The following is a 25,720-nucleotide window of genomic DNA, read 5'->3' as shown; positions in this document are numbered from 1 at the left end:
ATTATTACTACTTATAAGTACTAAGTTGCATCAATAGAAAAGCACAGGAGGATGAAAACCAGTTGCTGGTTGAATGACATTTTATTTTCACATTCACACAGCTGTACAGTTTCTATAAATAGATGTGGTACTATAATATTTACATCATTTCCTCACCCATTACTAGTGTATTCCAGTCAAAATGGTAGATACCCTGACCAAGCCAAAACAGGGTTATTTCTGGGCACATTTACTCAGAATTCTATGTCAAAACATACAATACATCAGTTTGTATCAGAGCATTTTTTCCAGATATTTTACATGTAACATTATTTTCTCTAGACAGTCTCTCCTCCCAGCATCCTAAGAGCTTTCCAGACAAGAGCAGTACAGTTCAAGAACAAAAACAGGATGCAAAAAACATTCATATTCGGCCTACTTAAAATAAGGAACGTGATGGATAGTTTTAACTGCAGGAGTTTCATTATAGATTAACACAGTGTTTGCAAGATTCCTTGATATACAGATACAGATTGAAAAAAAGCAATAGCTTAAAAAATTTGGAGACAGCATAATCCTTTGGGCTTCTGAACATATTCTGCAGATTGCTATAGAAATACCTTCTCTAGAGTACAGTTACAGACCTGAAAAAATATGGGTCTGCCACGTGCTTCTGCCAATAATGTTTCCAAGTTTTAAACTTCCTTACTCATTTTCTAATCCCTGTGAATAACTGCTTTAGGTAGTGCTTATATGCATCTGTTAACTCTACTGCTGTGTTGTCTACAAATGTTACCTAAACTCCCATTTGAAAATCCACACAATCCATGAGGTGTCAGGGTTTTTCACAATATACTGCCTTCAGAGTTTCTCTCTCCGCTTTTCTTCCCACTTAGGAAGCAGTCATCTTCACAGATGGATCGGTTTAACAGCCAAACTTCAGTTGTTGCCTGATATTTTAAGACTATGGTAGCTAAATAGTTCATCTCTACCAAAAGGGCCTGAAGAACTATGTGACAAGAACTCCATGTTGGTGGGTAAAAATGAACAACACAGAAGGAAAACAATAAAACCACTACATTCAAACAACATGCAGGACGAGACTGCTTCCACTATGCACATACCAGAGAATCTGAAAGCAGAAGCCTGCAGTTGTAAAGTGATTAATCTGTAACAAGTACCACCAGAAACAAACAAAAAAACCCAACTGAACTCAAGCTGTTAGTCATCGTAAGAAAAAAGGACTTCCAAGGAATGGCCAGAGTAGGTCACTCATAGCTGGATGCTGATGCTCAAAACTGTCTGATTAACAGCTCATATAAAAACTCCATTAAGGATGAATTCAGAAGGAGACCGAGCAGTGAAGTCTTAGGTTTTTCTATGGGGAAAGACTTGCAGGGTCATACATAAATAATCAAGTTCTCATAGAAGACAGTAAAGTGAACTCCAGGAACTGCAGTAAAAATGGGAGTACTGCACATCAACGTGCCAAAGGGTAGGTTTTTCCTGATATTGTGATCAACTGGAAACTGGTCGAGGTGGTTTGCTTTTGTTTTCTGCCTCTTTTCCACGAATGGCAGCCACATAAGAGAAGAGACACAGCACGGAGTAGCAGATCTCATGAGCCTACAAGAATTTAGAAAAGGAGATAATGAAATTCAGATGATTCAGTTGTTTTAAAAAAATCCACTGCACATTTTGTATTTTGCTGCATGTCTTCCTTCATGGGACAACTACTCTGGCTACAGACAAAAATCAGGAAAAAGTGTCCCATGCTACCTTCTAACTGAGATGGATAGAGAAGAAAAGCCTTACAACAAATAAAAAACCTCCTTTGGGATAAAAACATTAGTTGCTTGATAGTAGAATTCTAATAATTTTTAGGAACAGTAGGCTAAGCTAGAAAGCTGGCCAGCTGGCTTTAGAAGAAACATCCTACGTATCTGCTCTGTTGTATGAAGCTACAAGAAATTTTCTGGGATGGATTGAAAGAGCTAACTAAAAAGACTAAAACTAAACATCCGATAATGTACCTTGACTCATGAGATGGTAGGATTCTTCCTTATTCACAACTATCTTTTTCTGCTCAAAATTACAAGGACTGGTAATCCTTGTAATTTTTAACCAACACTAGAGAATCTATGGATAATACAAGCTTTTTTTCAAATTAAAAAATCCCCACAATCCAACATTGCATGTTTCATATGAAGAATACCAAGCAATTTTTTGCCACTACCTTAAAGCGTGGCATTAGCAAGATTTATAATTACTGCTTTCAAGTGATTAAGTGTGCTATTATTTAACAGAAAATTCTCTTTTAGCATGTGACTGGCAGCACAATTCAGTGACTTAGTTTACATCCTAGTTCTAATACTGGCTATTCTGGTGACCTTAAAAGTTCTTGTCCTGTAAATTGACATTTATAATCTTTGTAAAGGTAATAACAACATGTTTTGTTCTATTATGGTACAAGCTAAAACACTTGTGTAAAATATAATTAATTTTCATTAAACTGGATTTTCTTATTAAAAGTTATAGCTGTCTGCTTCTTAAATCATACATATTCTAAGCCTTTTGTTTCTAGCTTCTTCAAGTAATTCTCCTCTCTCTCCTCTTGAAGGACTGTGAATTTCCATGCAATCACCAAATGTACACACTGCACTTCAGACATAAAGTATCTGAAGAAATTTCAGTTCTGATAATCATTGGCTTCTATTTCTTCCTCATAAGCCTGACGATTGAATTATTATGTGTAAAAGTGCTAAGTATCATTATCAACTGCTGGTGTTCAAAAAAATGTTATAAAAAAACTGAACACTGAACCACAGCAATAACTCACCTATATGGCAGGAATCAATACTTAGAATGTTCTCTTGTATCTCACTGCTCACTTTCATGAGGAAATGGGAGTTTTTCATAAACTCATTTAACAATCATTTTATGCCCAGGAACTAGTCTCCCTTTCCATCTGTTCTGTGGATTAAGGATTGTGTTCTGCACTCTCTTAAATTTAACAGTTTCACTAGCTCTTACTGTGCTAATGTTCACACCAAACCAGCTACCTTGCATCTTTATCTATCTTAACAAAAGAGACCACACTTTCTGCACTACCTGTGAGTTCCTCTAGTTTCATAGAAACAAGTACCAAGTTTTGTTGTCTTCCCTTAAGAAGAACTATCATAAAAGAGCAGCTGGTGTTTCACTGCTGTATTAGCATTGCAAATCCTGCAATCTCAGTCTAATTCTTTTTGTCACATGAAAATGTAAAGATACATCCTCTAAAGAACTACCAGAAGGCATCGCAGTTGACTCACCATTGGCGTCTTGTACTTGTGGCTCACCACTTCTTTAGTTTCAGGAACTAAAACCGGACGGGCAAGAGACAAAACAAAAAGTTCAAAAAACGAGAGGAAAAGGGGAAAGAAATAGCACAATGTTCCCATAGGAAAGGGAAGGGATGCACACAGACAGCAGGTGCAGGTACAGGGCACCTCACTATCCCTCACTTCTAGATACTCTTCCTTCTCTTCATTTACATTACATATGTCCTTGAAGATACTGGTAATTTAATAATAAATTACTCAGGTTGGCAAAAATATGTCACTGCCTCTGTTTGGAAAACCATAATAGATACTTGATAGTTCTTATTGAGACTCTGGCTTTTCTCATACTACTTATTCCTGCTAGACAGCAAAATTAATAACAAAATATGCCTAAAGTCTACTACAATAAAACATAAACCAACAATTCCATAGGAATTTGTCAGTACATGATTCTCAAAGATTTTATCCTTTAGGTGCTTGAATCCTTCTCTGCTGAATAACAGATCTCAGAAGAACTGTTAGACACACTGTAGTAAGTTAGTGAAATCCAGAAAAAAAGGAGGAGCTGAGGGAGAAAATTTTCTAAACTGGAAGACTGTTTCCCAGTTCTATTTCAAGAGTTTCTCAAGACATTCTTTCTCCTCTCTAGGATGTGTGTGATGGTATTTACTTGACATACTCACTGAAAATGTTCATTGCTTTTGAACAAGTTGCCTTAAAATACTGATTTAAGTATTCTTAAAATACCAGGCTTGTTGATTTCTTGAAGACTTTATATATAAAAAGAGGATCAGGGCACTGATGGAAAAAAAAAAAAAATCTATGATCCAGACAATTTCATCTTGCTGCCTTGCACTGCCTCAAATTAACAGAAAGGAAACAGGCATAATACAGCTAAAGAAAATTTGCCTTTTGTTCGCATTGTGGAATGCATAAAAAAGCAAGCTGTAACCATCCCATTAGTGTGCACTGCATCTGAACTGTGCCCTTCCCCTACACTTTGTCTACAAATATTGTTGTGAACAGATACCATGGGAAATCACCAGGAGAGAACAAAGACCACACTAAGAACATAGAAATGGCAAATTTAAAATGTTAAGATCAGTGGAATACCAAGACCAACTTTGAATTCTTCCCTTCCAGAATAGCTGAAATTTGCCATGGAATTTTTGTGTCACAACAAAAAAATTTAGAGGCAGCAATACAGAAATTACACAAAACCAAATCATACCAGGTTCATAAAGGAAGGGTAAATGTTTTATTACACATAGTACTAGTGACAAGAAAAGAAATAGAGGCAGATGAGTTCAGTATGAATAACTAGGAAAAGTCCACAACAATACCTATACATGCAGATGTCATCTTTTCAACTATGATATGACATGGCTAAACGCTGGAGAGGGAGACGGATCACACTCTAAGGGGCCAAAATTAGGCAGTGCAGACTGGGTTTGAGAAAGCACTCTAAATATAAACCAGTGCCTACTAATTCTCCTATGTCATGATACTGTCATTCTTGAAAAAAAATCTAGTGAAAAGTACAGAGTATGATAGTAAAAAGTAATGTTTTTGTTTAATTTTTCAATTCTTTTTTTTTTTTTTTTTTGGAGTTGGCAGTTACGTTAAGGACTGAGAAACAGGGGAAGTGCACACCCAGGCTGCACTGCCCCAGTGATACCAGTGACTAGAGTTGGGGAGAAAAGGAGGCGCACATCCAAGCTACCTTACCCGTTGGCACCGGATGTTCCAAATTAACTCCATGTCACCAGGGGATAAAGGTGGGAGTGAGGCTGGTGCACAGCCAAATAGGGTAGGACTTTTACAGCTGTGTAAGTCTCACTGCCCACTGGATAACATACAACTGTTCATATACTCTTCAAAAAGCAGGAAGGGAAAGCTGTAAGGACCTTGTGCCATGAGGGAAGGAGAGAAGGGAAGCTGTGAAGTCCTGTATCATAACTGAGAATGGGAAGAGAGGGAACAGGAGAGCCCCTAGGCAAGATACTGTCTCCCCACTTCACAGTCAGTAAATTGCCTTGCCTTTAAGTAAAGTACTCCTTCACAGTCCTTCTGATAGGGAAAATTCTCCTGAGAGGACTGAGTTAGGAAGAGTAAAAAGAGTGGGTTTGCATTTACACTCCCTTGCAGAATACAAAGAAAAAAGAAGAAAGAAAAAAAATAAAAAAAAAAAGAAAAAAGAAAAAAGACCCAAGCCTCAAATTAAGAGATTAGCAGAAGCACTTTTCTTCTAACATTAAAGGTTATTCCTGATGCTGTGAACTAAGTGGATGAAGGGAGTAAGTTATTAAAAGCACCATCCTGCAGCCTTTGGTCCTGTGGATGAAAATATGGCGCTAGCATAGAATGAGTTTAGGGGACATCACTTTACCTGCTGGAGAATGAAGGTTTTCATAGCAGCGGTGGTGAAGGGGCCACAAGAAAGTAAAGCACAAGTACACAGCAGTAACTCAAATTCCAGAGGGAAGAGCCTTACTTTCCTCACTTACTTAAATCTCCACTTCCATTTGTGGGCAACAATTCCTGAACTTCTCCTTGCATACTGTTCTGAAATCACAATTCCACCTTTCACGCTGCCATCTAAGCCCAGCGTTAACACAAACAGACCTTTAATTTCCTGCTGCGATATCACTAAACTTGGAGCACTCGTGTTTGGCAAAAATCATGTAAGCAAATCTTGCACTGAAGTATTTCCCATCAGACTGGAGTATGCATGCTTACCACTCTCTACCTTTCTAAGAGGCGAAAGTACTTCGCTATACTCTTACTATAATGAATCTGATTGCAATGTTCACAATGTTTAACAGAGCTAAATAGCTTCATTCTTAAGAAGTCCAGACAAGTTTTTGCTGAATGCTGTTAGTTTACTATTAAGAAATTAACATGTTAATCTCTCTTGAGCAGGACAGATTGGCATATCTTCTCATCTTTTTAGCCATTAAAAAAAGCAGCTCAGAGGTAGTCTCTCATCTCTGCACAAGAAGAGAGGTTAGCTCCCCTGCAACAGCTTTCTTCCTTTCTTCTTTCTCTTAATTAGCTGGATGGACAAATTGTAAATCTCATTTGGTACATTTAAATTGGTTCTTGTCTGTGACCTCTATTTTGGGAGAAGGGTATTTTTAATTTAATTGGTTTAATTTCTCAGGTTTTGCTGGTAGTGTCCAACTCCCAGTTTATTTTTAATTGCTTCTTAAAATTACCCTTTCATAAGTTCCGTATCACAATTCTAGTTTTTGCAGTAGGCCCTGGATTACAAAATTTTCTGTTAAAAAAAAAAAAGCTCTTTTTCTTACAGTTATTACAGTCATTATTTAGGGGCTAAACACTGCATTACAGAGTCATCAATGGAAGTCAACTGGAAATAATTAAGTCAAACACTGTCTTTCTTCTTGTGCAATATTAACTATTAAAAGGAATTCTTTGAGTTAAAACCTCTCAAAGAATGATTGAAAATTCATTTCTGATCCAAGTAATTTCTTTTAAGTTAAAGATTTCAGAAGCTGAAGCCATTCTTTAAGCTAATTTTATGGCTTCTGAACTTTCATTTTTGTAAAACTCATCAATAATCTTTTACAGCCTTAACCAATTTCTATAAGTAGTAAAATGAATCAAGCCCATCAAGGTGAAAACATGGTATCAAAGGAATATGTAACCATAAAGCACAGACAACTTCTGAACATCTAAACTATTAGAAATTTTTCAGGGTTTAAATACACTGATCTGATCATTTGAACCATGAACATTTTCAGAAAATGAGAATAAATTGTTCACAAATTCAAATCCCAACTTCTGGGAGATTAATTTACTGCAAACAACAAGCAAACCACAATGGTCAGAAAGGCTTTATCATTTGAATACCTTATAACTTTGTATCACTGAAAGGAGGCAATGCATTATTATGGACAAAGACATTAATTTCAGCAATCTCATATTAACTGTCTTTTATATTGTAAGAGAGAATCCTTCAGCCAGAACATTCTATTCACAGCAACAAAGAACAATAAGTGTCTTGGTAAAGGGAGCTACTGATTTAGATTTGGTTAATGGCCAAAGTATGGATGCTGATCTATTATGGAAAGAATGTTGTAAATTTTATCTTCTTTTTAAATGTTTCATACGTACACTTAAGACTTAGACAAATGTCTCACAGATGGGTGAAAGAATAAACCAATATGGATTTGGAGACTATTTCAAGAGGAGCTTGAAGAGAGCTCTCTCTTCCGGAGAGCTGCATCTGAAGTCACTCATTTTTTCAGACACTAGTTAAGTATAGTGTCACTGACACTAACACTCAACAGTAGCCCAGAATTTTCCCCGAACTAGACTGTAGGTGGGTTATATGTAATAACAATAACTGACTAAAATAGCACAAATTCTCTATTCTCCTTAAGCTTTACTTTTCCACTCTTTACCAGTCATGCTCTGAAACAAAAACCACAGGATAAATAAAGTGCAACCTCACAAAACATCTTCTGGTCCGTACAACAAAAATGAATTCCACATAGAGCAAAGAGAAAACTTTGCAATTAACAGTAATTCTTTGTAATGAAAGCATGATGTGCTGAGAAAGATCAACTATAAGTCCTGCTTAAAAATATGGCTTCTCAGATGAAAAATGAACATACCAAAGAAAATTCGTACACACATCCAAGTTTAACTGTTATTTTGCTTGCTTCAGAAGACTCAAAACATCATCTTTGTCTATTAACAAAGAGCACCTAGGCTACAAATCTTAATATGATGAAAATTAATGTGTAAATTTTTATGTAAAGTCACCCATCTCAGGCAACTTGTCACGTGCAGTCTACATTTCTCTCCCATCTTTGAAACTACAATGCAACTCTGAATCTGAAGACTGGAAATTTGAGTTACTGCCATGTGAGTACAGACCTAATATCAAAATAATGTAATTACCAAATTCCTCCAGGACAAAGACTCCTCGCACAGTATTGCACTTTTTAATGTGATTCAGCTCTATGAAAACCTACAAAAACAGGAAGAAAAGTACATAAAGTTAGTCAGGTTTGGTTTGTTTTTTTTAAATGAAAAACCAAAATTAAACAAAAACATCATCGCAGCAGATACAACCTGAAGTTTTGTAGCACACACTACCAGTTCATTTACAGTTTAATATATAAATAAAGGGTGAAATAAATATTCAAAAGACAAACTTGCCACAATGCTAGAAATCAACAAATAACTTAAAAGTGCTAAGAAGCGAAGACAGCAGAAGATGAAGTACCTTCCGCTCCTTGCAGGAGGAGAAAGCATGGAAGAGAAACGAAGGAGTTAGTAACTCTGACATATTCAACATTGCTACCCCTTCAGGCACTCAAACGAGTTATTGCAAAAAGAATACCAACACACCTGAAATACAACAGAAGAGGGGGACAAGAAAAAAGCTGGCTCCCGAATTTGGCACGATTTGTAGCCTCTGATCCATCCCAATTAGTATCTGCCCCTCCATGCATCCTCCTCCAGCACAGAGGGCAGGTAAGGGGCACTGTACTTCCCACCCTGACATTGATCCTCCTAACCTATCCAGTAGTTGAATTTAATCCAATGAAGAACCACTAATCTTCCTTCTACCTTGCCATTTAAGATTTTACTGCAGTTTATGATATATTATCGCCATACTTACTCTTGGAACTGCCTCCTTTAACAGTCAGTACCAGTTTTCTGCTTTAAGCAGGATGGGAGAGTTTGGACCCTTCTCTATTTGCTCACTTCACATATGGCTGCTACCAGCTGAGCACTCGCTTAGAAAACAAACCTGCTTCAAACTCATGTTTTACATACGTGAACCCCAAAAGACAAAACAGTTGAACTACATAACTAGGTCTCTCAGTCCAGAACCAAGATGCCACGATTGCATGAATAAACAAGTTCTCTGAGCATAAGGAGTTTGTTCAATATCCAATGTATTTCAAGATACAAAACAGCCCCTTCTTATATGCACACCTCCAAAAGGTCAGAGTCAGTACACAGACATAAGAAGCTGCAGAAAGTTCTATAAGGAATCAATTCCATATTCCAGTTTCTAATATACTTCCTCTTTCAAGGCAAGAGAAACACTATGAGTAACATTGCTCTAACATTCAGAGTAAGTCTATGTTCAACACCTTAGAGAGACCCTTGCAAGACTGTATTACAATAGTCTAGATTGATACTTTCAGTGCCTATACACTTATGACACCATGATCTCAGGACCTTTTTTTAGAAATGTTACTAGAGAAACTTCATTGTCTTGGAAAGAAGGGAAAGGAACCTTCTTGAATCCAATAATAGCAACACCCATGTAATCATAGATGCTATGCTACCCAAGAAAGGCAAAGGAAGTCTGCATCAGAAATTGTTGTGGGGTTTGTGTTTGTTTTTTTTTAAGAAACAGGCTTATCTGTATCAATAGAGATCAGTAAATGCACCGTACATCTCAGAGAAGTCAGGGTGATTTTCAAGTGAAAGGGGTTTTGTTATTGCTTTGATTAGCAGAGAACTAACAAACAGACTCAGGGTATTTTTTGCTCAATACAAAAAACCTACCACTTACTTAATCAGAAAATCTGAAGCTTGCTTTCTGTTTACATTCAAGCACTCAAGGGAAAGGAGACTTAATCCCATCTTTTTTGTTTGCCTGTTTTCACCCATGTTCTATAGCAGTTTAGTTGGTCAAAAACATTCTATTTTTTTGAAGAATAGCTACAGAGTAAATAAGTCAATAACAGAACTCTTTCTCTATTGCACTTAGTTTCCTTTTTCTGTAATATTTTCTGTGAAAATTTTTTGCTAGTAGTCTAAAGTACAAAATTCAGAAACTCAATAGAAACGCTCAGGTGAAACATTGGTTGTTTTATCTGGTAACAGTAAAGCTGCCTAAAAGACTTGACTGCCCCATGTGATCATGATCTGAGTATAATGTTAAGGAGTGCTGCATTTCCACAAGAGTTATGAGCAAGATGTGAATTTATTGAGTTTGTCACAATTACAGTAAGTTATCCATTTTCAGAAGACATACAAGTTGATGGGCAATTTCTTGCTATATTGTTTAAGGGACAGAGATGCTCTCCTCTCACTCAATTAGAAAACAAGCGTAAAGGAAATAACAGTTACTTACCCTAAGGAAACTGTGGTTCTTCAAGACAGAGCATTCAGTGTGGATCCTACTGTAGATGGGCATGTGCCTGCTGCATTTTATTAAACTTCCATCTATTTTTGACACAGATGAATTCATAACGGGGACAGAGTTACTCAGTCCCAGTATTATAATTTGTAGATGTAAACTCAGAATAATCTGCCAATGCCACAGGTACGCTTGATTCCTCCCTATTCCAAAGGGCTTCCTCTGACCTGCTAGGCACAGACAGACTTGAACACTTTTTCTTAAAACTTATGTGTGCCGCCAGCATGGTGAGACAATTTGTGAACACTAAAGACAACTATTGTGTCAATAATAGGTTGGCCCACCATGCATCTAAGACATTTCCTGAGGAATGCACAAGGCAGGAAGAAAGTTTACACACTGCAAATCATGAGTCTTCAAAAATGGTTTCATGGAAGCAAGCACCATTCTAACACTGAAGTAGTATGTTCAGTCTTCTCAGGTAGGACTGAATAGACTCCATTTATCTTTTTTATTAAAAAAGCGGAAACCCTCTTCCTGTGTTCTAAATGAATTATTTCTATGACATCCAACCAAGCAGAGCAACAGAAATCCCTTATTTTATTGTCACATTGCTGAAAAGAGTACTTGGAAAGAGGGCCAAGAACATGGCCTGTATATGGAGTAAGGAGAAGAAGATGAAGAGAAAGCTGTGCCTGATGAGGTTCTGTAGGCATCTGTTGGTCAGTATCCCCATCCAAACTCAATAGAAACAGAAAAAGCCATTTTCAAGACAGAGAAACAGCTGTAGGATCCTCATTTAAATCATGCTCATATACGTGTTCTGAAATGAACTGCCTTAAGGAGCAGTTCATACAATTTATATGAAAATTGGAAAGGACAATTAATCTAGAATAGCAGACCTTTTATTAAGAATGCAGATTGGTTGATGAGTGTTTGAATAAGAATGTAAACATCCTTGAGCTCCACAGATTATGAAATTGGAGGGGATTTTTTTGTATGGTGCAACCAGTAGGAATCCTTTACATAACCTCTACAGTTGTCCATTCTATACAGGCTCTCAAATGGCAATTGCCAGCTGGTAATGTAAATCTATTAGACTAAGAATTAAATGTATTGAATAAATGAAGTGTATTTTCCAGAACTGTACTTGTTTCAATATCCACCTTAAGTAATGGAAATTCATTTGGCTGCAGCCTCATTGGAAAGGTGATGAAGAGGGGGAATAAATCTTTCAGGTGGGGGAGACAGCTGGCATACTTCCTGGGTCTACCCTGCACAGACTGTCATCCAGAAACAACGTAGTAATTTTCCTCACAGACAGCAAATTAGAACACCATTCTCTGTAAGGAAGGATATGATAAAGCTACTATTCCAGGAGTGCTAGTGGTAGCACAGGACTCAGTGTCTGTGGTACAAAATTCAACTGGTAATGGTCCTGACAGTCGTATAGTAACAATCAGTACTAGATTTCCCTAAGGTTTCTTTCAGGGGAAAAAAAACCAAAAAAAAGGCTTTGAATTTAAGGACAAGGGTATATTCTGGGATTTAGAGTTTTTCTTTTGGACAGATGTGCTCACTAGGTGCTTAACATTGAGTGTCTTTGTCTCGTAAAACTGCCTGTTACACTTAAGAAACCATGATGATGATGATGTGTCTACCTTCTTATACATCTTTTCTCACTGCAAATGCATATATGCCTGGCTGTCCATTTATGAAATAGAGTCATCTCCATAGACTGTTCAAGAGATGAGCAGTTTGAGCTTAACATTGTTTTTGACTTATGGCAGAGGAAGAAAAAGGAGAAGCAAACAGAACATTCCCTGTGGTGTGTCCTTACCTTAGGACAAAGTATTTTCTATTACATCCTTTTATAATATCAAGCTGTTTCCAGGGTATAATTTTCAAAGGCTTTAGATCTACCATTTCCAATAACTACAAAAATCCATTCTGTACTACCGATGAGTTCCTCTCGCAGTTCTTCTTATTTTGGCATATCCAATTAAAAGTTAAAATATATAACTAAGTCAGGTAGACTGTTCCATCACAGAGTAGGTTTGAAATACTACAGCAGGTCAGCTGTAGTCCATGTTCTACCCTGGTAATAGGAAGAAAACTGAAGAAGGTTCACAACTCTCCACTCCTTACAGTTGCACATACGAACTCAAAGGGGCACATGGTACTGCTGTGACCTTGGGAGAAGTATTAAAGATTTTGAGCATGTGTGTTTGAGATGCACGTGCACTTCCAGTGGGATCTACACTGATGTATCCTCAAAGAAGGACAAAGCTTGTGTGGGGAGAAAAGTCTAGTCAGGAGGAAAGGAAACAACACTCCACAGAGGACTGACAGAAGCTTTTCTCTCTCTCCCTCTCTCTCTCACACACACACACACTCTCTCTCTCTCTCTCTCCCCCCCCTAAAAATTGATTCTACTTTCTAGCATAGCATGCATTTAATATCATATGCAAAACAAAAAAACACAAAGCAAAATAAAAAACAAGGATCAAAGGTAGCAACAGAAAAAACATCCAGAGAAAGGAAGAAATGACAATTCTAGTTGTGTTTCCTCTATGCCCACAAGATCTGCTTTTTGGAAGGAAAAAAGAATCAGTAATTTTTTCTTATTTTTGTGAATTACTGCAAGAGCCACTTTTTGCCATTTAATTTTCATACTAAATTCTACAGATGATTTCTCAAATTTTAAAACAAGACATTAAATATGATGCAGAAGGTTGCCCTCTGTACCTGCAATATTCAAACACTCTAAGGTTGACTGCTTATGCCATCAGGATATGTTCACAGTGTGATGCATTATGGCAGTTTAGATTACTAATGATCACTTTTTCTGTCCCTTAATATACTGCCTACCATTTCTTTTGTGCTTAGATAATTCAGACCACCAGAAACAAGAAGTTGAAACCTGTATCAATGTTTTTCTTCAGTTAATTATAGTTTTCCTGAGGATATTTATTTTCAGTGTATTTTTACATATACATATATTTATATTTATAGATGCATGTGTGTTTGTGTGTAAATATACAGATGCTTTTTTTACCCCCATCATGCTATCCCTTGTCCTTGTTGATACTCTGGGAAGAGGAAACACATATACAGGCGTGCTGCAAAAAGCTTCATGCTCACAGTCTTCTCACAGATTTCCCTCATACCTGACTGTGCATAAATTTCAGGTTAATTCCTTCCAGTGTGACCTGAAGAAGACCTCCTTCACCGGTTTTCATATCCTGCACAGGGAACTCACCACCCAACTCAGGGCCTGTGACAATTTAAAAAAATAAATCAAAGAAAAACAAACAAACAAAAATATCCAGAGAGAGAGAGACAAAGAACAGAAAGCAGTCAGCCAAATCGTGATATGTGGAAGGGAAATATAAAACGATAAAAACATAATTTCCATTTGATGTGAATAGCAAGAGGACACTACTAAGAATAGTAGGCAGCATTTCAGGAAAGTCCACTCACTAATGACAGCCTTCTGAGAATAACTAGACTTTTAAGTATCGTAACAAATTTCATCCTGGTTACATGAAGGGACATCGATGTCAGCTCAGTCTGTATTTATTGTAGTTCATATATTGGAGTTGGTTTGTTTGTTTTAAATGCCACCTTTCATTTCTGCATGGTAAGACACTGCAGTCACAGAATAGCTAAGACAGCGTAGTCTTAAGTACAAACACATAAGCAAGCACAAACTAGGCTTGCATTTCTGAGCTTGATGATTTTGTATGGCATTGTTTTATGCTTTCAGCAATGAAAAAGTCAACATGGTTACAACAATGACAATTTAATAAAGGACATTAACAGATGACAATCTAGGCATTTTCATCTAGTTTCTTTTGCATCATTCAGTTCAGCTAGAAAATGCTTTCTCGTGATTTTTTTTTTTAAAATTATCATTTGTGCAGAACAACTGAACTCTGGATAATGGATTTCAAACACATTTTTAATACTACATTATTGCCCACTTCTTAAAATAGCTCTCAGAGACACTTTTGCCCTCCTCTGCCCTCAGTGAAAGTCCAGTCCTTCCTCCTTCTCAAATTAAACTGGACTAACGGTAGGAGGAAGAAAATGGTGGCTCTTCCAAGCTCCAACAGCTAGCTGAGGGTTGAACACTTAGGAAGCTAGATTTAAACACAAGTAATTTTCTCAGTCATGCTAGTGCCAGTTACGAGTTTAAAATGTAGATCCCTTAGAAATGGCATTAAGAAGCACCTAAAATAGGTTTGTACCTCAAAGCATGGCTCCCAGCGTCCTAGCATCCACTTGAAAAAAAGAAATAGTTGCAACAAAAATCAAACTTGAAAACAGAAAACCACAGTGATGTTACCTTGAGCCTGCAAACAGGCTCCAGCAAGGGAGAAACAACCATCTTATGAAGGTATAAAATAAACCACCTTCATGTTTGTTACCCAGGTATGTACAGCACCTGCTGTGCTCTGGGCACTAAGAAAAATGGAAAATTGCCTTTCCAAGAACTCAATCTCCCAAAACTGCAAATTCACTTCTAGGGTTTTTTTGACTCAACAGGAAAAGGAAAGGGGTGTTTGCCAAAAAAAGTTTCACCAGTATAATTATACTATCCTGTCCCAGATGATGATGCAAAACTAAGAATGTCTACACTGTAGAAGTTATACTGATATAAAGATATTGGGTCAACAGCACCTTTTGACCTGCACCAGTACAAGACTTTCCGATACAGAAAAGTTTTGTGCATTGAAAGTGCAGAAAGCTCCAGATTCATCACTGTAGATTCACTAATACAAAGAAGCATATTTATTAGCCTCCATTCTCGACACAAAGTGGACAACATAGTTCTATGTCTCAATCAGGAATATAAGGAGGAGCTAGCCAACCATGAACAGAAAGTGAGGCTGAAGTTTCATAGTCTTTTCTAGTTATCATTCTACTGGCAGTTAGTCCTCCTTACCTGTAAATTTTCTTTATGTAGGTGTTTTGGTTTTGTACTTAGAGTGAGGCATATGGAGGCAAGCTAATGATAACACTAAATCTGCTACATACACACGGATGTACAAAGCTACCCTCAGATTTCCAAGTAAAAGGAGATTATGTTCAAATAAGTTATTAATAAAAAAAAAAATCGTTGATTGCAGATTAAACATCATATGTTCCCAACAAGCAAAATCTTGTACCTGGTTTAATGCTTTGCTGTCTTGCTGCTGCTCGCTCCATACTGTCCTTTACGCAGTAGTATAATTCCCGGCACTAACATATAAAAGAAGAGTAATACAATGTTATTTTTGCAAATTACTAAGGGAAAAAACCAGCAAAATTCTAAGATTCTACAAAAATAGCAAACTCCATGTGGTGCATAATGACAAAAAGCCTACAAAAGTTCAACCACATCTATTTCCTAGATAGTGTTTGCATTTATTTTTCAAGTTGACAGAGAAACGATTTCATATCATTTTATAGCACAAGCTATTGAAGAGTTCATGGCTTGGCACATGCTCATGAGCAATCTAACCAAGCTTACTCAAGCTTCCTAGCGTAGAAAAAGCCTCAAAACAATTATCACAATCCCTCCCTTTCTTTCCGCTTCCAGCAATCAATGTTACTAGTCATACTCATATGATCTATCTTTTTGTTATTCATATCAATTTCCTTACACCATTTCTTCTATTCATCTTCTCCAGCTCCCCCCTCTAGTATCAAATAATAGTTAAGCCATAATCTCAGAGTAAAATTTAAGAAAATTTTCTATCTGAATCCCAAGATACATGCAATTAATTTTCTAAGTAATTTCTGTAGCACACTGCTTTTGTCCTCCCTCCCTTTGTATTCACACCTGCATTATGATGATCTGGTCTATGTAAAATGAGTTTTTTGAAGCAGAAATCAAATCCCTTTATATATCTCAAAGATAATAACCTTTCATTACATTATGTGCATTTACAAATCTTTACCTCTTGTTTATTGGTCTTTGTGTAGGAGTTACTAGAGTTCTAAGAGTTACTGGAGTTTTCTAGTAGGTTTAAGCTTTTTCTTTGTATTTGCAATTAATCATATGGAGAAGAAAAGGGCTTTCATATTAGTGGATAATGTAGGCATATATTAAATAAAAATCAAACATGGGCCCACGGAGAAAAGTTTTTATCTATTTTGTCAGTTTGGGTTTGCCATTAAAAATGACACAATTAACTCAATTACTAAGACATAGTTTTATTTAGCTTTTTCCCCACAAATCTATCCCAATGTTTTTACTACCTTTATAAGCCTGCAAGCTCATGCAATACTTAGTAATAGTCATGCTTTCCTTCTTCTTACCAAAAAAACCCAAGTAAAAGATACACATGTAATTTCTTTGGGTAAATGACAAGGCATAATGCCAGCTTCAGATGTCAGTGCTGTTAAACAGCTATTGCAGTTCAGTAACCAGTGCTGAAGAGAGAATGCTATTTTTTGATTAAACGTGTAACATGACATACCAAGGATTTGTTTGTTCTATGCAGTTTTCCCTCAGTATTGTGTGTATTAAACAAGATGCGTACCTTCTTTGTGTAGAACTTGTTCAGTTGTGTCTCCTGCCCATTCCTTCGCCACAAGCACAGCACTTTTGTTTTGGGACAGTAAGTCATGTTGATGAGTTTCTCATACCACCAACGTTCATACACAGTTCCAATGTTGCTTCTCAGCACAATGCAATCATCACATACCTGGGAGCACAAAATATTACATAAGATTTCTAATATTACTTACTGAATGCTACCAGTTGCATTAATATTACTCTTGTCTCTACCTCCATGAAGAATATGTCTCCTGTTGTGTCTGTCCCAGCATGTACTACAAAAGTCTGCTTCTTGATGTGACGGCTGCCGCTGGGTCTCACAGGGAGTTCCCGTCCATTCTAGAGGGGGGAAAAAAAAAAAGCAATCATTAATGAACTTTGAAACAAATTTCTCCTGATCTATTGAAAAAAGTCCATTAGGTGACACTAGAAACATCTTCAACAAATGAAGGAAAAAGAAGTATTTTTAACACAGCTGACTGGAGGTAATTTTGGAGAAAGCCTTAAGCAAGATACTCTTGTAAGTTTAGTTTCAACAAGTGTGACTATGAGTTATCATAGCAAACAACAACATTCACGTTGGTACTGTACTCAGCATGGGATAGCGAGGTAACATTTACATTGCAGTAAATCGGTCTGCTTTTTCCCAATTAATTGTAAGATAATTTTGTATTCTTTCTGTGCATAAAACTAAGTTCCAAATGTAAAAACGCTTTGAAATATTAGCTTTCAAAGTGCCTAACTTGCATCCACCGTGGTGATGGTTGTGTTAAAGGCTGGCTAGTTTTATTAACTTAAGTGTTAACCTATATTCTTAATGAGCATTACAGGATGTAAGGTTTATTCTGCATGGCAGGTGATAGTGGAAACATTTTTGTATAGAAACTGATTGCTGTAAGTCTTGTAATGACATAGAAACCAGTGGAAAACTAAATACTTGTTACAGTCATAGTAAGAATAAAGGTTCCTGCCCACAAAAGTGATATTAAGAAAACATTAGGGTTGCATAGAACTGTGGTACTGAAATGTCATGTTTATACATATTTGTATTGCAGTTCTAATTATAATATTATGCAGTTATCAAACAGGGTCATACAATCACAGTCTTTATTCTATACATGTGAAGGCAGTATTTAACAATTAAATTTAATTATTTTTAATATTTTTAAATTAATGTTGCAGAGCATTTATAGAAGAATTTTCAGATTTTTTTTCCTCCACTGTAGCTCCCACAGGTACATCACTCATCACTGTTTTACTTACTAGATTGGCAAGCTTGTCTAGAATATCATTTATTTGCTGGCTGTGCACCAGTCCAATATGCGATTTTCCCATCAGACGACGCACCTTTTTCCTAATATCATTCTTGTTCACCTAGAAAGCAGATATAAAGACAGTTACTCTTCTCTATTCACAGGCAGCAGCTCCTATCTCCCCAAATCAACATAACTTGGTTTCCATTACTACGATAAGCAAAACAACTTATCTCCAGCTCAGTCATGTTAGGGCCTTTTCAGCCCAGCAGTACAAGCAGAAGTTGCACGTACACCACTTTTCCCAGGTACTGGGCAAGCGATACTGTGCGCAACAGATTTTCTGCCTACTCTTGCACAACAAAGCAGCAATTCCACTACCCTCCACTTCCACCTACTGACATCAAAAGCATCAGTTCCCCATGTTGCCACTTAGATGATGGGTCTCATGTGCCAGGCTAGCTTCTCCACCTTTTCCTCTGCAAAGAGTTGGTTTAGTCAACTGTGGCGCCCTCAACACAAGAAATATTAAAATAAAGGCATCATATCTTTCAGAATTCTCACTCTTTCATGATCTGTTTCCTGGTCACTAGGCCAGGGCTCTAACAAACATTTCCAGATAGTCCTCAAACAGCAGCAGATTCCTCCTGAAAATTAACTACAGGGAAGCTCAGAAGCAAAGCAAATCATTTCTGCCCCAGGTGCCATTTCAAAAGGCTGTTATGAATGCCAGCCATCGATACTAAAGGCTTCAAGACAGTACACTCATGCTTAAGCACTGACTTCAAGCTAGATCGGACATTCTTTTTAATGATATTGCGATTATAACCTTAGTGCTATGAAGCATACAAAACAAACTCAACCTGCTTCCTTCCTTTGGCAAAAATTCTTTGCACTTGAAAGAAAGCAAGACTTTTTTTAGGTAAGAACTACTAACCTCTGCTTTCCCAAAACAAGAAAATAAATTAAAATACCAAGGTGTTGGGTTAGGAGGATTATGCTTCCCTTGACAGCTCAGAATAATTCACCTCTCTAGTAACAGAAGGCCTTCCAACTTTGCAGTTTCTACTAGAAAGCTGCCCTAAGATGAGATACCTTGGTACATTCTTTAGTCTCTTACAGTCTTCGCTCTAACTGCTTGAAAAAATCCTATATACAAATAATATATACCAAATTCTAGATCCACTACCTTTTATCCCAAAACTGATAATCAGGGGGGAATAAAAAGCAACCACAACAAAAGAAAACCCAATACCATGCAACCCCTGTTTTGCCCAGTTCTTCATCCCATCCTCACTCTCGAGCATCTCTGAAGATGCACTGAAAGAAACAATCGTTTTATCACAACTCTCAGATCCCCTGTATTCCCTTTGCATCTGTAACCCATTGGCCCAGAGTGATATCATTTCCCCCGAAAACTGTTTTCTTGGGGATCTGATTATTTTCACCACACCAAAAGACACTCTTCCCCTCTGGGACTAACTCTGTCAACATCTGTCATGAGAGAGCCTTTTGGAACCAATATTATTTCTCCTCTTTTGCATCCTGTGATGAGAGTAACTGCACTGGTTATTATTACTTCAAGTACTGCAGCAATGAATGTCCTAATGATCAAATCCCACAGTGGTCTTCTGAAATAAACTCATTCCAAATATACTCAAATCCCATCTTAAAACTCAACTTCAGTTTCCATTTATGTCAGGAAAAATCATTACCTTCTTTCTCTCTCACCAGTTCCCCGGCCCTCATCCTCCCCACCCCCCAAAAAAAAAACCCGACAAAAAATTACATACAACAACTTCTTCCACTGGTTGGGTATCAGACATTCTTTATGGAGTGATGTCTCACCTCATCATTTAAACAGTGAAAGTTATCAAACTATCACCTATTCTTACTGTCAAGCTGTTGCACTGGACAGCACAGTGCATCAAATCTGTTACAGGTAAAACCATGCACCTAAGCTGGTTCTAAACATGACAAAAATTTTAGAAGACAGATTTTCCAGTGACTTTGAGGGAGGATTTGGATTATCTAAGAAATTATTCAGACTAAAAGAACGATATTGCTAGTAGCCACCTACAGCATTAAGGTGCATACAGACAGCACATTGAATGAGCAAAAAGGTTGCTTACTAGTAACGGCAAATTTCATGTGAAGTTATTGAAATGCATAATCACAATCTGCCCACATTCGGAATTTGCAGCTGTGAGGAAATCAGATTAGAAGATGCTCTCTACTTAATTTATAACCCATACTCTTAAAAATAAGAATATCCTCTAAAGTTATTAGTAGAAATAGTAAATTTCTATTATTTTAAGTGGCAATGTATATGCATACCCATGGCACACAGACCTGTGTAAACTCAGACAACAATCTCAAAGAATCTCCAGGTACTGAAGCATTTTTTTTAATTAGGAGACATTTTATAACATTCTTTTATACTTCAGTATTCTGAGCTCTGTGAACAGAGAAGTATGGTTTCAAGACAACACCAAAACAATATACTGCTTAAATCTGAGCAGTCATCTATTAAAAAGAGAAAGAAAAAAAGTCACCTTTATCATAAGCATATAAGCAATCATATTATGCAGCAGTGTAGCCAACAAGCGGTCCTCATCATCCTCCAAACGCTTTCGATCATGTTCTCCCAGGGACAGATACCTGCAAGAAGAGCTAGATCTGAAGCAGATTCACAGGCATTCTTCATCCCATTCACTAAAGCACTGGTAAAGGACAGATCACTATTTGTAAAGTGTATGGCAAATAAAACCTCCAAAACCACTAAGCCAAATGGGCATTTTCCAGTAAAACACTGCGATCACTATTAAACATTTCCATTGGGAAAGTTCTCAGTGGTCCACTGGGCTTATCCATTTCCTCTTTTCTGCAGTTGCAGCTCCATGACAATTACAACTGCCCAAAGAGGAACATAAACTTGGTGTAAGAGCTACCCGCCTTTAGAGCTTAAAAGTAGCTGCAAGGCAGAAGTGAACTGATGAAGGAAGCGCCCAGGCACTCCCTTTGTCCAGGTAGTTTGTGGAAAAGGAAACAGTTTTCAAACTAGCACCCCCCAAACTAGTTCTTATTTTGGCTACCAGATCCAACATTACATGATGGCACAGGTGTAGGTGGTACAGCTGCAGGTGGTATACAGAGCAGAGAATGATCAGATATTAACAGAGCTGAGGGAAAAAAAAAAACCAAACTGGCAAGCAGGTAGTGAAGACTGATATCTTAGAAGTAGTCTAGCTTTAAGCAACCACGCAGATATTTCTAGAGTGGCTCCCTGCTGGTTTTTTTGTTTGTTTCTTTTAACTACAAACTGTAGTAAAGTAAAAACACCTGTAAGTGACTTTGCATTTTGAGAAGGCTCAAAATGCAGTTTCTGAAAACATTTATTTTTTTCAACACACTGATATCTTCCTTTATTCCAGAATATAGTTGTCTTGCCACTGAAATCTCTTGCTTTGCTACTAATCTAGTCTATTCCATCTATTCATACTGTGATTATGCTTACAATACCCATTTCTCTAGAAATACTACCTCTCCACAACAGTTAAAAAAATGTACGTCACAACTGAAGATAATATCTCAGTATCAGGAGATACTGGCCAGCACAGAGACAAAAAGGCTCATTTGGGAACAATCAGGTATAGTAACAAGGTTTACAAAGTGACAATAGCATGCTCAGCAGAATTAAAATAATTTGGTTTTTTTTTTTACTCTTTCAGCCCCAGGTGAAGCAATAAGGAGGAAAGAGGTGTACTAAAAAACTTTACCTGTCAATCATCTCCTGAGGTCCCTGGTCCATCCCCATTCCTTCTCTCTCTAACATCACAGCATCCAAAAAAGCATCTTCCCAGAACTGCATCTGGTCCCACAAAGTTGAACGCTCTTTGCCTATGCAATGTATACAAAATTGAGCATTTATTCCATTTACTCCTGTCAAATACTTCAAGATTAATTCCTGTTCCTTCCCACTCCTTGAAAATACCATAAGCCAACACACAATTAATCCATATTTAAAAAAAAAAAGGTTACTTTTAAACCACAAGCAATATTGCAACCAAAGAAAAGTGTAGAAGAGAAGACAAGACATATCTCTCATTCTAATTCACAGCATCTTTTCAAACCTTTACACAAAAGTGCCTCTCATCTCTATTCTTTAAGGAGTCTATCTTCTTCCATGTACTGTTACCATTGCCAAAAAGAGAGAGGAGTATCTCACACAAACACAGATAATGGCAAACACACAGAGAAGTGGAAAGATAAGATTATTACTCATAGAGAAGGTTTCCATTGCAGCATCCTCTAGCTGGTCCCAGACAGATCCTTTATCCCTACCTGCACCATTCCAAGCAGGTAGGAACGATAAATGGAAAGGATGAAAAACACAGGAAGAGAGAGCTCTTGATTAACAGCAAGTCCAGATGAAATACATTTCAAAAAAGCCAATATACTCCTAATTCAAGGATACACTTGAAGGCCATTAGTATTCTGAGTTTAGTAGCCCTTTGTTCAATGACTTAAGCTGAGGATCTTTTTTCAAGATCAGTGATACATTTTAGCCTTCCATGCATAGCTAAGTAAGTTCCTTCTCCCCTTTTTCCAACAGTTTAAAGCATTCATACTTACGAACAGCAAGAGACTTGGAAAAACTATATTTTATGCAAACAATACCACTCACACCATCTCCTCTTACTCTTATTCAATCTCCCCAGCAAATTTTTGGCTTTACTCTGAATGGCCTGATGCGCCCTCCTACTCCACCAGTACAGACAGCAGTAAATGGTTAAAAACAGTCTCTGGGAATGTAAAAATTCCAGTCTGCCACAGACATGACTCCACCTGAACTTCAGTCTAAAAGATCCCCTCCCTGCAAAAAAAATAGTTTACCCAAAAGTCCTTCATAGAGATAGACACGTTGGTTCCCATCCTCTGGGCCTCTCCCTGGAGCACTGCCTTTGCTATCCTTCACACTCTGCTTCAGATTGTGAGACTTCGCCTGAAAGCAATACAAGAGGTGTCAGACAATTTAACTCTGCTCCCTGCAGGGCTGTTTCTTGCAGTCCACTCTTGTGCTTAACAGATGCAGTTTGCAAGCTGTATTTCAGAGACACTTCTCCCACAAATATTCACAAAACAAATAAATTACTCTGTTCAAAGAGCAAGGTAATATACGTTAAAGTCCAGAGTCAGACAAAAGAAAAACAGAGACAGACAAATCAAAACACAGAGGAAGCAAAATGCTTCCCTGAAGGAAAACAGACAAAACAAAACATGCAAATCCCAGACTAAAGGAAAGAACAGTTCAACCTCTTCTGTCATCACCCATATTTCATGCTTATGCAGTAAGTTTGCCCAAATTCTGATAGTAAATCTTTCCTACTTGTTTAGGAAATAGCTGAATAGCACTGTCATTGCACAGACTGTGAAGAACAGAGGAAGAAATATGCAGCCTTCTCAGGACTACACAGAAAATTAATATTCACAAGCAGAATAGGATTACCTGAGCTCTATCTCATATTCAGACTACAGGTTTTTCTTTCATTTACCATTCATAAAGGTATGACATTAAGCAAATAATTAAAAATCATTGGTTGGAAGAACTCTGTGCTGGGACTATCAGCCAGCAGGAACTGTAATAATAAAGCTGGCCCATCTATTTCTCTACCACCAGGTAAACTATGGTGCGATACTTGACACTCATCATACATCATGTAGACCGATCATCTGTGTTCTAAACATGTTGCAAGGGTTCTTAAAATTCCACTTAGTTTCATTAATTAAGTAGAAAGCCACAGAAAACTAAGTGTTAAAAAAAAAAAAAAAAGGAGTCCAACTTTAGTAACTGAGAAGACGCCCTCCTGCAGCTAAATAAGCAGACATGGTTACATCATTTTCATGCTTTTAGAGTAAGTCTGCAATGAAGCACAATGATTTCGTTTGTTGGTTAAAATCCTTTTACAATCTTATCAGGTTTATAAAATAATGAACACAGTGAAACTACTCTTAAGGCATTGCAAGTTGTTTTCATACAGCTTAATTTAGCCAAATGGAGTATAAAATTATTTTCTTGCTAAGATGTATATTAGAGGTTATACCAAATAATCAAGGACTTTAAAATACAAAATGAACAAGAAGTGCTCTCAGATCATTTGAATTTTACTGCATACAGACCTTCCAACTAGGAAAGTATATTTAAAAGTTATGATTACACTTCAAATAGGAATAAAGTAATGTGTTAAAGAAACAGAACAGCTGCTAAACCTACAATGGGTCATCCCTTTCCTGTGTCAAACAGTGGCTCCTAAGAAACAGGGGAAACCATTCCTCCTACTTAGGTAAGGTTGAACAATGCCCATCAATGTTGTTTTGCTTCTGAAGTGCAGTTAAATGTCCATTTGGTTGAGAGAAATACTGAATGAGGGGGTATTAAATCTTGCTAGAGCCTGTAACATGGTACAAGATGTGAATCTATTGTTCCCAAAGAACCATGTATTGCACAGGAAATGAAGAAAGGTACATGGATCCATACAAAATTACATCTTTAATATTTTAATATTGTAAGTCATTGCTGATTAACCCTTAGAGCAGAATCAGAGATCCTCTTCCACACATGCACACACATTGACATGATTACTGTACAAGATTTAATTTAAAAAAAAAAAAAAAAGGAAGTCTGCAATGCCCTTACAAAGATAGAGCTTGTAGCAGAGTTTGTCTCAATTTCACTGTCTGACACAGTGCCTCTGGATCCTGTCAAATTGCCACCATTTTCCACACTTGGACCATCACCAGCATTGCTACTCAAGTCACTGTCTGCTCCTAATGTCTCTCCGGAACTGTTACTAACCTGTGGAGAAAAATAAAGCAGTTACCTTCAACAGTGAAAGACACCGCAGAGAGAAAAGTTGTAAAATGTTTCTTCTTAAGGCACAAAATAAGAAGCAGTACAACTGAAGGACACTTTTGCCATTTCTCCTTCAGTAACATTATCTTTTCATCTGCAGAAAAAGATGAAGAGAGACTCAAAAAGCCCTTCAGAAAAATCACAAAACTGTTTAGGTTGGAAGGGATCCGTTAAGATCACCTATAAATGAGCCCCCTTGCTCAAGCAGGGTCAGCTAGAGTACACTGCTGAGCACCATGTCCAGTCAGTTTTTTAAAGTCTCCACAGATGGAGAATCCACAAACCCTCTGGGCAAATCGCTCCAGTGTTTGACCACCCTCAAACTGAAAAAAAGTGTTTTCTTGTGTTCAGATGGAATTTTCTGTGCTTTAATTTTTTGTGTTGACTGCCTCCTGTCCTGCTCAGTGGACTACTGAGAAGAGTCTGGCTCCCTTGCCTTCATCCCCTCCCATCAGGTATTTATAGCCATAGAAGATATAAGATACGCCCTGAGCCTTCTCTTCTCCAGGCTGAAGAGTCCTATCTCTCTCAGTCTCTCCTCTCATGAAAGATGCTCCAGTCCCT

General features: G+C 37.4%; 1 protein-coding gene across 3 annotated transcripts; it reads right to left on the bottom strand.

The window, feature by feature from the left end:
- Positions 1 to 62: 62 nt before the first annotated feature.
- Positions 63 to 25,484, bottom strand: LOC129200349 (MAP kinase-activating death domain protein-like). Of its 3 annotated transcripts, XM_054811679.1 has the most exons (13): positions 24,941 to 25,484; positions 23,140 to 23,248; positions 22,525 to 22,587; positions 22,023 to 22,143; positions 20,799 to 20,904; positions 18,254 to 18,364; positions 17,222 to 17,329; positions 16,974 to 17,138; positions 15,615 to 15,687; positions 13,611 to 13,717; positions 8,235 to 8,304; positions 3,294 to 3,340; positions 63 to 1,605 (listed from the first exon to the last, which is right to left on the bottom strand). In XM_054811679.1, the coding sequence occupies exons 3-13, from the start codon at positions 22,541 to 22,543 to the stop codon at positions 1,498 to 1,500; spliced, it is 1,035 nt and encodes a 344-aa protein (XP_054667654.1). In that variant the 5' UTR covers positions 22,544 to 22,587; positions 23,140 to 23,248; positions 24,941 to 25,484; the 3' UTR covers positions 63 to 1,497. The 3 variants fall into 3 exon arrangements, with proteins under 3 accessions (XP_054667654.1, XP_054667656.1, XP_054667655.1); XM_054811681.1 differs by lacking the exon at positions 8,235 to 8,304 and having other exon boundaries at positions 1,331 to 1,605; XM_054811680.1 differs by lacking the exon at positions 22,525 to 22,587 and having other exon boundaries at positions 1,331 to 1,605.
- Positions 25,485 to 25,720: the final 236 nt, after the last annotated feature.

The sequence above is a fragment of the Grus americana genome, unplaced genomic scaffold (genome assembly GCF_028858705.1).
Source record: "Grus americana isolate bGruAme1 unplaced genomic scaffold, bGruAme1.mat H_61, whole genome shotgun sequence".
NCBI classification, from domain to species: domain Eukaryota; kingdom Metazoa; phylum Chordata; class Aves; order Gruiformes; family Gruidae; genus Grus; species Grus americana.
The sequence above is the reverse complement of the archived record's forward strand: the minus strand, read 5'-3'. Positions and strand labels throughout refer to the sequence as shown.